The following is a 16763-nucleotide window of genomic DNA, read 5'->3' as shown; positions in this document are numbered from 1 at the left end:
AATTGGGAAGGATTGAGAAAAGGGATAAGCTTGTTTGGGCAGCTGAGGATGATGGGTCTTTCGAGGTGGAAAGGGATGAGGAAGGTGAAGGTCAAAGGGGTGAGAGCCCCTCACTGTGAGTGCTGATGCCCCAGGGCCTGGAGGCCCAGCTGCTGGGCATCGTGGTGAGGAAGGAGCGGCCTGAGCTGGAGGAGCAGAAGGACTCACTGGTCATCAACATCGCGGCTGGCAAGAGGAAGCTCAAGGAGCTGGAGGATGAGATCCTGCGGTGAGGCCCTGCCTCCCCCTCCCACCGCCCCACAGGTCTACTCCCAGACAGCCTCTACCCAGTCTACCCCAGGCACGACAGCATCCCAGGGAGCCTGGTCCCCCTAACCCCTTGCTCCATGTGCCTCTGGGCCTCCCCCTAGGCTGCTGAATGAGGCCACCGGCTCCCTGCTGGATGACGTGCAGCTGGTGAACACGCTGCAGACCTCCAAGATCACGGCCACAGAGGTGACTGAGCAGCTGGAGACCAGTGAGACCACAGAGATCAACATTGACTTGGCCCGGGAGGTAAGCTCCTGGCCCTCCAGCCCTGCCTCCCGCCAGCCATCCAAGATGCAACTCCATCATGACGGCTCGAGACCCCTCCTTCCCTGAGCCCCTGCTCCCTGCCATGTCCCTCGGTGGCCCTGATTCCACTCCCCCGCTGGCAGGCTTACCGCCCGTGTGCCCAGCGGGCATCAATCCTGTTCTTCGTGCTCAATGATATGGGCTGCATCGACCCCATGTACCAGTTCTCACTGGATGCCTACATCAGCCTCTTCATCCTCAGCATCGACAAGAGCCACCGCAGCAATAAGCTGGAGGACCGCATTGACTATCTGAACGACTACCACACCTACGCTGTCTACAGGTCTGAGGGTGCCCCCAATATGCCCCAGCCCGGAGGCCGAGTGGTCGTGGTTCTTCGGGCCACTGTGCCTTCATGCTTTCCCGCGCTGCGGCTCTCAGCCCGCTGCTGTCCCTCGGCACATGTCCTCCCGGTAGCTCCTCGCTCTCATGGCTTAACCATCACCTGTGGGCTGACGATTCCCCATCTTCTGTCTGTAGCCCTCCCTTGAGCACTGGACTTGTCTACACAACTGTTGGCGATACCAGCACTGTCCAAATGTTAACGGGCAGGTAGCACACTGGCAATCTTGTGAAAATACTGGTTAGGATTTGGCAGGTCTGGGGTGGGGCCTGGGGTTCTGCAACTCTAACAAGCTCCCAGGGGCTGCCACTGCTCCTGGTCTGTGGATCACATTTGAGTAGCAAGGAACTGGACTTCTCTACCCTGACATCCCACAGACCCTTCAAGCTCATCTCGCTTCAGATCCAACTCATTCTCTTCCCTCTTCAGGTTCCTCATCCTTGGATGGCACCAACGCCCACGACCCAGTCACCCTAGCCAGAAATGGGGAGTTATCCTTTATTTTTTATAATTTTTATTTGTACAGACAGGGTCTCCCTATGTTGCCCTGGCTTGTCTCCAACTCCTGAGCTCATGGGATCCTCCTGCCATGGTCTCCCACAGTGTTGGGATTACAGGCGTGAGCCACCATGCCTGGCAAAAACTGGGAGCTATCCTTGACTCTTCCCTTTCAAAGCACTCACCGGGTTTTGTTCATGAATATTTCTGCAAACTGTTCCCTCCCCATCTTCCCACTGCTTGGCTGTACTTTAGCTCTGGCCCTGGTGATCCTTTTTTCTGAGTTGCACAATGGCCTTCTAGAGGTCCTCCTGCCTCTACCCACTGTCCCTCTCAACCTACCCTCCTGCATTGCCCACCTGAGCAAATCCGACCATGCTGCGTCCCAGGTCTGACTGCCAGTGGTTGGTTGCTTGATCCCGGTGGCCCACGAAAGCCCTCCTGACCTGGCCTTCTCCTGCCTCAGCCTCACCTTTCCCACCTTGCACTGGGTGCCTGAGCATCCCTGACTGCCCTGCATGCTGTGCCCATCTCATGCTTTTGCTGATGCTGTGACCTCTCTGCCTCTCCCATGCCACCAGAAAACTCTGCTGCACCTTGGAGCAGCTCCTCTCGGAAACTTTCCCTGAGTCCAGCAGGCAGGGACATCATAACCAATAGCCTCTCTGTCCTCTCCGAGACTGCGGCTTATTCATCTTTGTGTCTTCAGGACCTAGCAGAGTGCCTGGCAAGATAGTAGGGGAAAAATGAATGTTTGTTTTTTTAATGGAACTGAATGACTAACTATAAGTGAATGGCTGGGCACGTTGGCTCGCTCCTGTAACCCCAGCACTTTGGGAGGCTGAGGTGGGCGGCTCACCTGAGGTCAGGAGTTCAAGACCAGCCTGGCCAACCTGGTGAAACCCTGTCTCTACTAAAAATACAAAAATTAGCCAGGCGTGGTGATGGACGCCTGTAATCCCAGCTACTCGGGAGGCTGAGGCAGGAGAATTGCTTGCACCTGGGAGGCCGAGGTTGCAGTGAGCCAAGATCGTGCCATTGCACTCCAGCCTGGGAGACAAGAGCGAAACTCAGTCTCAAAAAGTAATAATAATAAGTGAACTCTGGGAAATTATTATCTCTAGGCCCCTGAGTCCTTGGCTGTTTCCAGGAGGTGAGGATTAGAGGCTGGTGAGGTCCTCTGTGTGAGGCTGTGTGATAGTAGGATCATAGCATTCGTGTGGAGCATCAGCCCCCATTCCATCCTGTCCCTCCCGCCTCCCTGCCTTTCTCCCAGGTACACCTGCCGTACCCTTTTTGAACGCCACAAACTACTATTCAGTTTTCATATGTGTGCCAAAATATTGGAGACTTCTGGCAAGCTCAACATGGATGAATACAACTTCTTTCTACGTGGGGGTGTGGTGAGTTGGGCAGAGAGCACATCCCAGGATGGGATGGTCAAGGTTGGGGATGGTCAAGGTCAAGTGTGTCAAGGACTCCAGACCCAGAGGGTCAGGCCCACGGCATCAGTGAGTGAGCTGAGAAAATCCAGGCCAGCATCAGGTGCATGGTGAGCTCCCTGGGGCTGCGGAGGTGACTTGCTATGCGCCCCTTTGCACTCAGCACAGGCTGGGCTTTGTGGCATGTCTCACCTGTGACCCACAGATTGGCCTGATTTTGCCACTTTTTTACTGCCTTTCAAGACACTCCTTCCCTAGCCTGAGTTCCATGGTCGCCCTCACAATCTCTCCCTCACAGGTTCCTCAACCCCCGTTTTCCTCCTCTTTCTGTTGCGTCTATCACTCTGGCTAGCTCCAGCTCCTCTACCCCTCTGTCCCTATGTGGCCCGTGCACTGAACATGGCCGGGGAAGAACACATCCACAGTGACTGAACACGCTTTAAGTCCATGATCATGAACCCCAAGGAGGCCCTTAAGGCTTCTGGACAACCATACTGCACTCTCCCGCCCTCCTCGACATTTTCTTTACTTTTCCCACCTTCACTTCCCGCCTCTCACGCCAAACTCTCAACACAGCAACCAGAGAGGTCACGCTCTGTCACTCAGGCTGGACTGCAGGGGCAGTGATCTTGGCTCACTGCAGCCTCGACCTCCCGGGCTCAAGCCATCCTCCCACCTTAGCCTCTGGAATAGCTGGGACCACAGGCCTGTGCCACCACGCCTGGCTAATTTTTGTAGTTTTTGTAGAGGCGGCGTCCCACCATGTTGCCTAGGCTGATCTCGAACTCCTGGGCTCAAGTGATCCTCCCACCTCAGCCTCCCAAAGTGCTGGGATTATAGGTGTGAACCACTTTGCCCGGCCTGAGAGGTCCTTTTAAAGTGGATGCCATTGTGACGGGCTCCCAATGGCAGGTGCCACCTCCCACCACACAGCCCCCACTCCACTCCAGCCACGCAGGCCTCAATGCCCTCCCCAACCCCCCTGGCACGTCTCACCTCGGGGCCTTCGTGTGGCTGTGCCTTCTGCTGGAAGCCTACTCCCCGGCGTGTGCACCTGGCCGTCTCTCATCTCCTTCAAACCTCACCTCAGTGCGACCTAGATCTTCTTATTTATACTTCAAACTCCCCTCAACACAACCAGTCTCCCTTACCCTCCTCAGAGTATCCTATTTTTCCATAGCACTGCCATCTTTGCTATACTAGATAATTTACTTATTTGATACGTTTTTGGTTCATAGTCTGCCCATGGGTTCACAATCCCATGTTAGAAAACAAAATCCCCAAGGGCAGAGATATTTTCCATTTTGCTCAGTAATGCATCCCAATGATTAAAATGCATAGTTGGTGAACAATAAATGTTTGTTAAGAAGAATGAATAAGCGAGTGAGCAAATGAATGAGTAAACAGTTTGTGCTTCTATGAAGGCCAGGCTACCAAGAAGTCATTAGGTTGGAGACATTATTACCAGGCAACCAGCAGAGGGCGCCAGCTTCCTAAATTTGAACCGTGAGGGCTAAGGGCAGGGTCTGAGTCCTAGACCCCCACGTTTATTCCCCAGGATCCCTGTATTCATCTCTTCACTCTCATACAAAACCCATTTTGGGCCGGGCGCGGTGGCTCACACCTGTAACCCCAGCACTTTGGGAGGCCGAGGAGGGTGGGTCACCTGAGATCAGGAGTTCAAGACCAGCCTGGTCAATACGGTGAAACCCCATCTGTACTAAAAATACAATAATTAGCTGGGTGTGGTGGTGTGCACCTGTAATCTCAGCTATTCCGGAGCCTGAGGCAGGAGAATAGCTTGAACCTGGGGGTTAGAGGTTGCAGTGAGCCGAGATTGCACCATTGCACTCTGGCCTAGGTGACAAGAATGAGACTCCATCTCGAAAAAAAGAAAAACAAAACAAAACAAAAAAACCTCCATTTTGGCTTTCCCACCGAGAGAGAGAGAAACAGAGAGAGAGAGAGACAGAAAGGAGAAAAAGATCACTCTTCTTTTGAAGTATTCCCAAGTCAATCCCTTTCTTTTTCTCCCACTCCCACCAGGTCCTGGATCGGGAGGGCCAAATGGACAACCCATGTACGAGCTGGCTTGCAGACGCCTACTGGGACAACATCACAGAGCTGGACAAACTGACCAACTTCCACGGACTCATGAACTCCTTTGAGCAGTACCCTCGTGACTGGCACCTGTGGTATACCCATGCTGCCCCAGAGAAGGCAATGCTGCCAGGTACCAGGCATCTGTACCCCACTCTCACTTTCTGCTTCCCTCCACTCAGCCGCATGCCTGCCCTTCCCATTGTCCCCCATCCCCTCTCCCAGCTGGTGCCGGCCTCCTGGCCCGGAGCACATTCCCGGCAGGTGCCCTGTTGTCTGGATTCCCTGCTCTTCCAGACTCACTCCCTCTCCCTGCAATGACTCACCTCGTCCCCAGGTGAGTGGGAAAATGCCTGCAACGAAATGCAACGGATGCTGATCGTCCGCTCCCTGCGCCAGGACCGCGTGGCCTTCTGCGTGACCTCCTTCATCGTCACCAACCTTGGTTCCCGCTTCATCGAGCCGCCTGTGCTGAATATGAAGTTGGTCGGTGGCTCAGCTTCCTTGTCTCCACGGCCCCTGGGTCTTTCCTGCCTTCCTAGCTCTGTTTCAGTCTCCTGCATCTCTCTCTCCCACTTCGGTCACGTGGCCTTCTGCCTAATGCTATACCTGTGCTTCTGGCAGGTGATGGAGGATTCAACCCCACGATCCCCACTCGTGTTCATCCTGTCCCCTGGTGTGGACCCCACCAGTGCCCTGCTCCAGCTGGCAGAGCACACAGGCATGGCCCAGCGCTTCCACGCCCTGTCCCTGGGCCAGGGCCAGGCCCCTATTGCTGCCCGACTCCTCCGAGAGGGTGTTACTCAGGGTTGGTGTCCATCCTTTCTTTCACCCCCATCTTCAGCCCAGTCCTTGTCCTTAGAACTGCCAACCTCAAATACACTACTGTCCCTGTACCTCCCACTTCTACAGAGGGTCCCAGAAGTGGCAGATCTGAGTGTTCGGCCCCGCTAGCACCCCCGCCCCAATACCAGGTGGAAAGCATGAGGACAGGCAGGGCTTAGGAAATGATTCCCACTGAGCCTGGCATCTCCTTGCAGGACATTGGGTGTTCCTGGCAAACTGCCACCTGTCACTGTCTTGGATGCCTAATCTGGACAAGCTGGTGGAGCAGCTGCAGGTGGAGGACCCTCATCCATCCTTCCGCCTCTGGCTCAGCTCCAGCCCCCACCCAGACTTCCCTATCTCAATCTTGCAGGCCAGCATCAAGATGACCACAGAGCCACCAAAGGTATGTGGTCATAGACAAAGAGCATCAGCAGGGCCATCTGGTCCACCTTACCACCTGCCAGCACCAGAGAGAGGGCTCAACCTAACAACAACATGCTTTGATTTGATTGTCCTCAAAAAATTCCACCTCATTCCTCTTCTGTTTGTGCCAAACTCCTAGAACACAATAGTAATATCTAACATTTCTTGAGGGATTATCATGTGCCAGGCACTGTTCTAAGTTTTTTATGTTTATTAACTCGTTTAATATGCATGCGTGCACACACACATCGTGCAAGGTGAATACTGTTACCCCCATTTTAAAGATAGGAAACTGTGATACGGAAAGAGTAAATAAGTATTCCAGAGCCAGAGTTTGGGTAGTTGGGTCTCCAAATTCATTCTTTTATACCTCAGAACCTTCCTGCCTCCCACCATTTCCTTACATTCTCTTCCAAATGTCACACTTCCTGCCTCTTTGCCCTTCCTTTCCTCCAACTCTACTGAAATTTTTATCTCCAGTATCACAAGCTCATCACCAAATGCAATCATCACCACCCTCTAAAACCTGCCGTGTCACTGCGCTTCACCCACTCACCCCTGCTTAAACTATTTTAGTAGCTTTTCATTGCTCTTAGTCAAGATCAAAATCCTTTTTGCTCACCCTGTGAAAAGCACATGAACCAGTATGTATCATCCTCAACAGATAAGAGCTGTTTGAATCACGCATGGGTGCCTTTTATCATTCTTAATCCTCCTTGGCCACTTGGGGCAGCTGCCACAGTTGACTGTCCCTTTCCCTGGCTCCCTGACACATCGCTCCTGCTTTCCCCACTGTCTCCTGACATATCATTTGTTACTTCTGTGTTTCTTTTTCCTCCGCCTGTGGCCAGATTGCAATACTTACACCTTGACCTAAGGACTAAGAGGGGAGGGCCAAAGAGGGGAGGGACCCTCAGTCCTAGCCCAACGTTTCTCATTCTACATTTTCTCCTTTCACAAGTTGTTGGAGAAACTGTCCTTTCCTTTCTTTCTTTTTTTTTTTTTCTTTTTGTTTTTGAGATGGAGTCTCACTCTGTCACCCGGACTGGAGTGCAGTGGCGCGATCTCGGCTCACTGCAAGCTCCGCTTCCCAGGTTCATGCCATTCTCCTGCCTCAGCCTCCCAAGTAGCTGGGATTACAGGCGCCCGCCACCACGCCCAGCTACTTTTTTGTATTTTTAGTAAAGACAGAATTTAACCGTGTTAGCCAGGATGGTCTTGATCTCCTGACCTCATGATCCGCCCGCCTTGGCCTCCCAAAGTGCTGGGATTACAGGCGTGAGCCACCACGCCCGGTGAAATTGTCCTTTTCATTATTTCAACTCTAATCCCATCTCTGGCACCAGCACCAAAGTCAGTTCCAGCTCTGAATTGCCATCAGATTACAAAGCACTTCTTGGCACACCAGCACCACAATAGCACATTTGTTTCACACTCTTTTTTATCCCAACCCCCAAGACTCAGAATGCGATTGTGTTTAGAGACAGGATATATTTTTAGAAACAGTCTCGGCCAGGCATGGTGGCTGAGGCTGGGTGTGGTGGCTCACACCTGTAATCCCAGCATTTGGGGAGGCTGAAACAGGTGGATCACCTGAGCTCAGGAAGGTGAGATATGGAGTTCAGGTGTGATAATCCCAGCTAGAAGTGGAGGTTGCAGGGAGCCCAGATTGTGCCATTGCACTGCAGCCTGGGTTCTGCCTCCCAGGTTCAAGAAATTCTCCTGTCTCAGGCACCCGCGTAGCTGGGATTTCAGGTGCGCGCCACTAAGTCCTGCTAATTTTTCCATTTTTAGTAGAGACAGGGTTTCGCCATGTTGGCCAGGCTGGTCTCGAACTTCTGACCTCAGGTGATCTGCCCACCTCAGCCTCCCAAAGTGCTGGGATTACAGGGATTACAGGCGTGAGCCACCGCGCCCGGCCCCGGCCTGAGTTTTACTTCAAATAAGAAAGTCCCTGTATTCACAGCCACCAGTTGCCAGTTTGGGGTATAGTCCTGGAGTATATTCCTGGGTCATTTCCTGCTATCCCGTCTTTTTTAAAAGCTAGCTAGTAAGTAGATACAAAAGAAGATTTATAAAATATATGCAAGTTATAAAGGATCACGATTCCATGAATATCTGTGTGCCCATCATCCTTTTTTTTTTTTTTTTTGAGATGGAGTCTCGCTCTGTCGCCCAGGCTGGAGTGTAGCGGCGCCATCTTGGCTCACTGAAATAGCTGCCTCCCGGATTCAAGCGATTCTCCTGCCTCAGCCTCCGAGTAGCTGGGACTACAGGTGCACACCACCACACCTGGCTAATTTTTGTATTTTTAGTAGAGATGGAGTTTCATCATGTTGGCCAGGCTGGTCTCGAACTCCTGACCTCAGGCGATCCGCCCCTCAACCTTCCGAGGTGCTGGGATTACAGGTGTGAGCCACCATGCCCAGCCCATCATCCTTCTAAGAAAGAAAAATCCCAGCATTTTCTTTGAAGTCCTGGTGTGCCTCTTCCCAGTCTCATCACTTTCCCTCCCTACTCAGAGGAAACCACTCTTCTGAATCTTGTATTTGTCATTTTCTTTATAATTTTTTTCTTTTTCTCTGGAGTTAGAGATTCTTTATCGTAATGCTTTATCATTTGTATTGCTAATGCAACCATTGTATGTATGTTTCTCTGCAACTTGCTTTTTTCATTCAACATTATGTGCTTGACATTCATTCATGATGTTCTTCATGTTTTGTAGTTCTTTGTATATTCCAGATCCTAATCCTTTGTCAGTCATGTGTTTTGTGGTTTGTCTCTTCTCTTTTATGCTGTTTTTTGGTGAAGAGAATTCTTAATTTTTATGAGGTTGAATTTAGCTATCTTTCATTTTTTAAATGGTTTGTGCTCCTTTGTCTTGTTCAAGAAATCCTTGCTTACTTTAAGACTGTAAAAGTACTCTCCTATACTTGCCTTCCAAAAAATTTATAATTTGACTTTCACATTTAAGTTTTTAATCACTTGGAATTCACTTTTGTGACGTGGTATCAGGTAGAGGTCCAATTTTCTTTTGTTTTTGTTTTGTTTTGCTTTTTTTTGAGACAGAGTCTTGCTCTGTCACCCAGGCTGGAGTGCAGTGGTGCAATCTCAGCTCACAGCAATCTCCGCCTCCCGGGTTCAGGTGATTCTCTTGCCTCTGTCTCCAGAGTAGCTGAGATTACAGGCACCTGCCACCCTGCCCAGCTAATTTTGTTATTTTTTGTAGAGACGGGGTTTCACCATGTTGACCAGGCTGGTCTCGAACTTCTGACCTCAGGTGATCCAACCACCTCAGCCTTCCAAAGTGTTGGGATTACAGGCATCAGCCACTGCGCCCAGCCAATTTTATTTATTTCTACCTGGATAACCAATTCTCCCAGTACCACTTCTCAAATACTACGAAAGCACCTTTCTGATCCATAGTGCCTGCTCAGCCTTCAATCATGTTTCCATATATGTATGGGTTTCAGGGACCTTTATTCTGTTCATTGGTCAAATTGTTTTATCCTGGAATCAATACTTTAGTCTTTGTTTGTTTGTTTGTTTGGGATGGAGTCTCGCTCTGTGGCCCAGACTGGAGTGCACTGGCACCATCTTGGCTCACTGCAACCTCTGCCTCCCAGGCTCTAGCAATCCTCCCACCCGCACCTTACAGGTGTGCGCCACCACTCTGGCTAATTTTTTTTTTTTTTTGTAGAGACTGGGTTTCACCATGTTGGCCAGGCTGGTCTTGGACTCCTGGGCTTAAGCTGTCCTCCGCTTCAGCCTCCCAAACTGCTGGGATTACAGGTGTAACCCACAGTGCCATGCTGATATATTTTAGTCTTAATTACCATATAGTTTTATAATAATTCTTGATAGCTGGTAAGGCACATCCTCTTACCTTATTCTTCTTCAGACTATTCTTAACCTTTTATTTTCCAATATAAATTTTAGAATTCGTTTGTCCTACAAAAAAAAATTATATTGATCAATTTGGGGAAAATTGACATCCTTAGGACAATGAAGCTCCTAATCTGTAAGTATATCTCTCCATTTATTCATTTTTTCCTCTTTTTTTTTAGAGAGAGAGGGTCTTGCTTTATAGCCTAGGTTGAAGTGCAGTGGTACAATCATAGCACAGTGGGATTGCAGGTGGCATGAGCCACTGTTCCCAGCCTCCATTTATTCTTTATTTTAATAAAATTCTGTAATGTTCTTTTTTTCTTTTCTTTTCTTTTCTTTTTTTTTTTTTTGAGACGGAGTCTGGCTCTGTCGCCCAGGCTGGAGTGCAGTGGCCGGATCTCAGCTCACTGCAAGCTCCGCCTCCTGGGTTTACGCCATTCTCCTGCCTCAGCCTCCCGAGTAGCTGGGACTACAGGTGTCCGCCACCTCGCCCGGCTAGTTTTTTGTATTTTTTTTAGTAGAGACAGGGTTTCACTGTGTTAGCCAGGATGGTCTTGATCGCCTGACCTCGTGATCCGCCCATCTCGGCCTCCCAAAGTGCTGGGATTACAGGCTTGAGCCACCGCGCCTGGCCTTTTTTTTTTTTAAATAGAGACAGAGTCTTGTTATGTTGCCCAGGTTGGTCTCAAACTCCGAGGCTCAAGTGATCCTCCCATCTTGGCCTCCCAAAGTGCTGAGATTACAGGTGTGAGCCACCATGCCTGGCCTAAAATTCTGTGATTTTCTCCATAAATAATCATACATTTTAATTGGATTTATTTCTGGATACTTGACATATCTTGATGTCATAAATGGCATTTTTTAAAAAGTCACATATTATTTTTGTTACTGCTATCCAGTATTCCTCAAATTTCTCACTATTCCATTCTGTCAGTCATAGGTAAGTCTTTTTAAAACGCTGTTTGAACAGATCGTGGTCCTGCTCAAGATAGAGAGTGGCTCCATGATGCCCGTTGAATCAAGTCCAAATGGCTCAAACATTCACCATTTTTTTTTTTTTTCTGAGACAGAGTCTCGCTCTGTAGCCCAGGCTGGAGTGCAGTGGCATGATCTCAGCTCACTGAAACTTCCGCCTCCTGGGTTCAAGCAATTCTTCTGCCTCAGCCTCCCAAGTAGCTGGGACTACAGGTGTGTGTCACCATGCCTGGCTAATTTTTGTATTTTTAGCAGAGAGGGGTTTCACCATATTGGCCAGGCTGGTCTTAAACTCCTGACCTCGTGATCTGCCCACCTCAGCCTCCCAAAGTGCTGAGATTACAGGCATGAGCCCGACATCCATTATTCTTATTGCATCTCCATCTATCCATGGCCCTCCTCTTCCCACCTGAGCACCTGCACTTGACTTCAGCCGGGCTCATCTTCTCACTTTATTCTGTCCTCGGTGCCTCTATTCAACTCCTTCCATCTCCAGGAAAGCAAGACTGTCCTCTCAAGCCTAGTCATATCCTTTCCATTTGGAAGGCTTAGTTCAAGTCCCAGCTTGCTCATGGAGCCTAATAATGCCAGTCACATAGACTATCCCTCCTTGATGATATATTATGGGCTTTTCAATCTACACTAAACTTTGCACACAGTTCTGTACATTTTTGTTAGTTGCATGTGTATGTATTTATCTTTGTTCATATTTTCTGGCACCCCAAATTGCGCTGGCCTACCTACCACTGAGAAGATCAGGGCTGAGAGGATCAAAAGTGGTGGGACGGCCGGGTGCGGTGGCTCACACCTGTAATCCCAGCACTTTGGGAGGCTGATCGCTTGAGGTCAGGAGTTTGAGACCAGCCTGGTCAACATAGTGAAACCCCTACTAAAAATACAAAAAATTGGCCAGGCATGGTGGCGGGCGCCTATAATCACAGCTACTCCGGAGGCTGAGGCAGGAGAATCCCTTGAACCCGGGAGGCGGAGGTTGCAGGGAGCTGAGATCATGCCATTGCACTCTAGCCTGGGCAACAAGAACGAAACTCCATCTCAAAAAAAAAAAAAAAAAAAAAAAAAAAAATGGTGGGACAAGAAGGCAGGGCTGCCGGAAGCCCATATAGTTCCTGTCTGTGAACTGGAGAAAGGCACTCAGCCTTGTGGAGGAATGCAGATTGTGGCACGTAGATCAAGGGCTGCATTTCAGCCTCCACTCATCCTTTCAGCCAGTGCCTTTGTGCAATGAAGAACCTCCACAACTGTACATGGCGGTGCTAGTGGCAGGTCTGAGTATGATGCATGTCACCCCATCTTTGTATTTCATTGTCCCCAGGGCCTAAAGGCCAACATGACACGTCTTTACCAACTAATGTCAGAACCACAGTTTTCCCGCTGCTCCAAACCTGCCAAATACAAGAAGCTGCTGTTTTCACTCTGTTTCTTCCACTCTGTATTACTTGAACGCAAAAAGTTCCTGCAGCTTGGCTGGAACATAATCTATGGCTTCAATGACTCTGACTTTGAGGTTTGTATTAGCCAGGGGTCCTCATCCCAGCCCTCTCTCCTCATACTTCCTACCCCATGGCTCCCCTGTGGGACTATCCATGGGCAGAAAACCTGTGTTGAAGCCCCATTGGCAGATTTCCTGCCATAACTCTGTGGGAATGGGGGCTTGGGTTGGGACCATGCCTAGGTGTCAGAGAACTTGCTGAGCCTCTATCTGGATGAGTACGAGGAGACACCTTGGGATGCACTTAAGTACCTCATTGCCGGCGTCAACTATGGTGGACATGTCACAGATGACTGGGACCGGCGCCTGCTGACCACCTACATCAATGATTACTTCTGTGACCAGTCTCTATCAATTCCCTTCTACCGGTGAGGGGGAGGTGGCACTGGGCAGGGAGCCAGAGGTCACAAGCCAGCCAGGTGGCGGGATCAGGGGTGGGGGAAATGTTTGAGGAGAGGACATGAAATTGGGAGAAGACAGAGTTTGTGGGATTTGGAGGGGGAGCAGGGCAGGGGGCTGGACAAATGGGACATGCATAGGCTTGGGGTCTTGGCCTGGCATTGAGGCCTGAGTCCCCATAATGTGGCAGTAATTATGCTATGACTCCCTAGGTTGTCAGCACTGGAGACTTATTTCATCCCCAAGGATGGAAGCCTGGCTTCTTACAAGGAATACATCAGTTTATTGCCTGGCATGGACCCCCCTGAGGCCTTTGGCCAGCACCCCAATGCTGATGTGGCCTCTCAGATCACTGAGGCACGAACCCTCTTTGATACTTTGCTTTCCTTGCAACCTCAGATTACACCCACCAGGGCTGGAGGCCAGACCCGGGAAGAGAAGGTAGAAAGAGCCCGGCCTGTGGCAGGGTAGGGGAGGTAAGTGATGAGAAGAGGGGGCTACACTCAAGAGCTCCTCCCTGCTCAGGTCCTTGAGTTGGCCGCTGATGTGAAGCAGAAGATCCCTGAAATGATCGACTATGAGGGGACCCAAAAACTGCTAGCTCTTGACCCCTCCCCTCTCAATGTGGTCCTTCTGCAGGAGATCCAGAGATATAACACACTGATGCAGACCATCCTGTAAGACGGATCGGGAACTCTGCAGAACATGGGAGGGGGTGAGGAGAGGCCTTCACCTTCTGGCTAGAATGACGTTCCCAGGCCCACCCCATCTCTAACACTCCACCTCATCCTGCTCAGGTTCTCACTGACAGACCTAGAGAAAGGCATCCAGGGGCTCATCGTCATGTCTACAAACCTGGAAGAGATTTTCAATTGCATCTTTGATGCCCACGTTCCTCCACTCTGGGGAAAGGCAAGATTATACCATTGTTGATCCTTCTCCAACAATGAGCTCCCCTCTCAATCCTGTACCCCCCAGTCTCCTGGTTCTAGGTAGGCATATAGCAAACTGTAGGGAGCCTAAACTTTGAAGTTAGATAGGTTCAAGTTTGAAACCTGGCTTTGCCATTCATTGACTGACTTCTTACAATTTATTAACTTACAGACTTAGGGCAAATTACTAACCTCTCTAAGGATGTTTCAACGATTCCCAGTATTGTGCATACCACTCAGTAGGTGCTTTGTTAATGGTACCTGGTTAATATTACTGCAGTCATTGTTATTAATGAATAGCTGTCATTGTATGCCTTTTTCCTGGAAGTCGGCTTTGGAGAGTTTTGTTCACCTGTAGTTGGGGAACAGGGGCTGACACCACATAGTCTTCTCATATCTGCTTCAGGGGCTCAAAATAAAGATTTGGGCTGGGCGCGGTGGCTCACGCCTGCAATCTCAGCACTTTGGGAGGCCGAGGCGGGTAGATCACCTGAGTTCCGGAGTTTGAGACCAGCCTGGTCAACATGGTGAAACCCCGTCTCTACTAAAAAATACAAAAATTAGCCAGGCGTGGTGGTGGGCGCCTGTAATCCCAGCTACTTGGGAGGCTGAGGCAGGAGAATCACTTGAACTCGGGAGGCGGAGGTTGCAATGAGCCAAGATTGCACCACTGCACTCCAGCCTGGGTGACAAGAGTGAAACTCTGTCTCAAAATAAATAATATGGATTCGAATCCATGGCTAAATGAATGAATACACACGCACTCCTTCCCCAGGCATACCCCTCACAAAAGCCATTGGCTGCTTGGACCCGGGACTTGGCCATGCGTGTGGAGCAGTTTGAGCTGTGGGCCAGCCGGGCCCGGCCTCCTGTGATCTTCTGGTTGTCTGGTTTCACCTTTCCCACTGGCTTCCTCACTGCTGTGCTGCAGTCTTCAGCTCGCCAAAACAATGTGAGCAATATACAAAGTGTGAGGGGGATGTTGCTGGGGCCATGTATGTGTTCTCCTCTTCGGGGTCCTCCCTTATTCTCACCTTCAACCCCCAGGTTTCAGTGGACAGCCTCTCCTGGGAGTTTATCGTTTCCACTGTGGATGACAGCAACCTAGTGTATCCCCCTAAGGTGGGAGCCAGTTGTGCTTGATGCTCTGAGCAAAAATGGGAAATAACTGGACAAGAAGGGAGGAGAGAGGGAGTAGGCCAGGGGCGCCGGCAACTGAAGTCTAGCTTCTCCCAGACCTGCTCCCATTTCTCCCCAGGATGGTGTCTGGGTCCGGGGCCTGTACCTGGAAGGTGCTGGCTGGGACCGGAAGAACTCCTGCTTGGTGGAGGCAGAGCCCATGCAGCTTGTCTGCCTCATGCCCACGATCCACTTCCGGCCTGCAGAGAGCCGCAAGAAGAGCGCCAAGGGTGGGACAGCTCCCCAGGCAGGACCTGCCTGCCCAGTCCCTAGTTTGGAACCTAACCCATTCTCTACTCCAGCCCATCCCACACCCGCGCCTGCCCTGCTCTCCCGGAGGCTCCAAGGATCTGACTCCTCCTCTCCTTTCCCCCAGGCATGTACTCCTGCCCCTGCTATTACTATCCCAACCGGGCAGGCAGCTCAGACCGAGCCTCCTTTGTCATCGGCATTGACCTGCGGTCTGGGGCCATGACATCTGATCATTGGATCAAGAGGGGTACTGCTCTACTCATGAGCCTGGACAGCTGAGACCTCCTCCCCTTCTCCGCTTGAGAGAGGGTGGGGGACTCCAGGAGCTCAGACAGATGTTGCACCTAGGACTGAGGCGGGACCTCACTCAGACTTTGACCTTGGCCGAATTTGTGTGATGTGGCCCTGGAAATACCTAGCCGTGTTAGCCATAAAAGTGAAAGTTGTATTGAAGCTCAGTGCTGTAAAACAACCGCGACAACAAGCCTTAAGTCTCTCAATGCAATGGTGAGGGTCTGGGGAGGGAGGAAGCCCGAGCCTCACAGAGGACAGAGCTACTGGGGAGGTGCTACTGGACGGGGAAAGAAATAAGGGAGGTGGGGCGGCCTGGAGAGGAACGGAGGCGTGGCTCTGAACGAATGGGCAGGGCGGAGCCGCCAGAAGAGGCTGTGGCTTAAGTCTCTGGGCAGGACATCAGTGGGCGGGGCGGGGCTTACCTTAGAAGGGCGCGTGATCCAAATGGGGTAGGGATTTGTCAGGCAGGGATCAGGGCTGAACCCCGTACACTGCACCCTGAACCCCCCACCCCGCACCCGGCATCCTAGTCGGCACCCGCCCTGAGGCTAGCGGGACCGGCAGAAGACGGGGCGGAGCCGGAGAAGGGGACTTGAGCGCGAGGAGGGGCGGGACCACGAGAAGGGGGCGGGGCTGGGGAGTGGGGGTGCGGGTGTTTGTGTTGGAAAATCCAACTGCGCCACTGGGCGGAGCGGCCCCCCCAGCCCCGGCCTGGGAGAAGGGGGGGCCGCTCGACCCCCTGGGATACCTTGGGGAGCCTGAACACCTGGGACCCCCCCCCCAGAACCAGGTAACGGGGAGCCGCGAGGACGTCTGGAAAGAGGGAAACCTTCCCCGTGCAGCGGGGCAGGACGCCTGAGTCTCTGGAGGGGTAGAGCTGGGGATGGACGTTGGGGTCTTGGGAAGGGCACTGGGAAGAAGACTGGGGCGAAGGTCATGGGTCCCCTAGAAGAGAGTACGGCGGGGAAGGAGGAAGAACTGGGAGGCAGATGTCTCAGGTTCCAGATGTCCAGAGGGGCCTAAAAGGACTCCCCGTTCCCCTTGGGCTGGGATTCCCCTTCCCGACTCCAGGGCGGGGCGGGGCG

At 51.4% G+C, this 16763-nt stretch overlaps 1 protein-coding gene across 4 annotated transcripts in view; it reads left to right on the top strand.

Annotated features, from left to right (window-relative positions):
• Positions 1 to 15837, top strand: part of DNAH2 (dynein axonemal heavy chain 2) — a 122338-nt gene extending 106501 nt beyond the window's left edge. For 3 of the 4 annotated variants that reach the window (XM_050765148.1, XM_050765147.1, XM_050765149.1), the window contains 17 exons: positions 135 to 268; positions 411 to 555; positions 699 to 898; positions 2733 to 2859; positions 4945 to 5131; positions 5336 to 5484; positions 5623 to 5806; positions 6039 to 6229; positions 12446 to 12637; positions 12806 to 12990; positions 13234 to 13462; positions 13547 to 13698; positions 13819 to 13933; positions 14729 to 14905; positions 15001 to 15075; positions 15212 to 15362; positions 15509 to 15837. In XM_050765148.1, coding sequence (XP_050621105.1) covers positions 135 to 268; positions 411 to 555; positions 699 to 898; positions 2733 to 2859; positions 4945 to 5131; positions 5336 to 5484; positions 5623 to 5806; positions 6039 to 6229; positions 12446 to 12637; positions 12806 to 12990; positions 13234 to 13462; positions 13547 to 13698; positions 13819 to 13933; positions 14729 to 14905; positions 15001 to 15075; positions 15212 to 15362; positions 15509 to 15663 — 2748 coding nt within the window. In that variant the 3' untranslated portion in view covers positions 15664 to 15837. Of the gene's footprint in view, positions 1 to 134; positions 269 to 410; positions 556 to 698; positions 899 to 1387; positions 1640 to 2732; positions 2860 to 4944; positions 5132 to 5335; positions 5485 to 5622; positions 5807 to 6038; positions 6230 to 12445; positions 12638 to 12805; positions 12991 to 13233; positions 13463 to 13546; positions 13699 to 13818; positions 13934 to 14728; positions 14906 to 15000; positions 15076 to 15211; positions 15363 to 15508 lie in introns of those variants that run through there. The other variant, XM_050765150.1, reaches the window with a different exon arrangement.
• Positions 15838 to 16763: the final 926 nt, after the last annotated feature.

Source organism: Macaca thibetana, chromosome 16 (assembly GCF_024542745.1).
Source record: "Macaca thibetana thibetana isolate TM-01 chromosome 16, ASM2454274v1, whole genome shotgun sequence".
NCBI classification, from domain to species: domain Eukaryota; kingdom Metazoa; phylum Chordata; class Mammalia; order Primates; family Cercopithecidae; genus Macaca; species Macaca thibetana.
The sequence above is the reverse complement of the archived record's forward strand: the minus strand, read 5'-3'. Positions and strand labels throughout refer to the sequence as shown.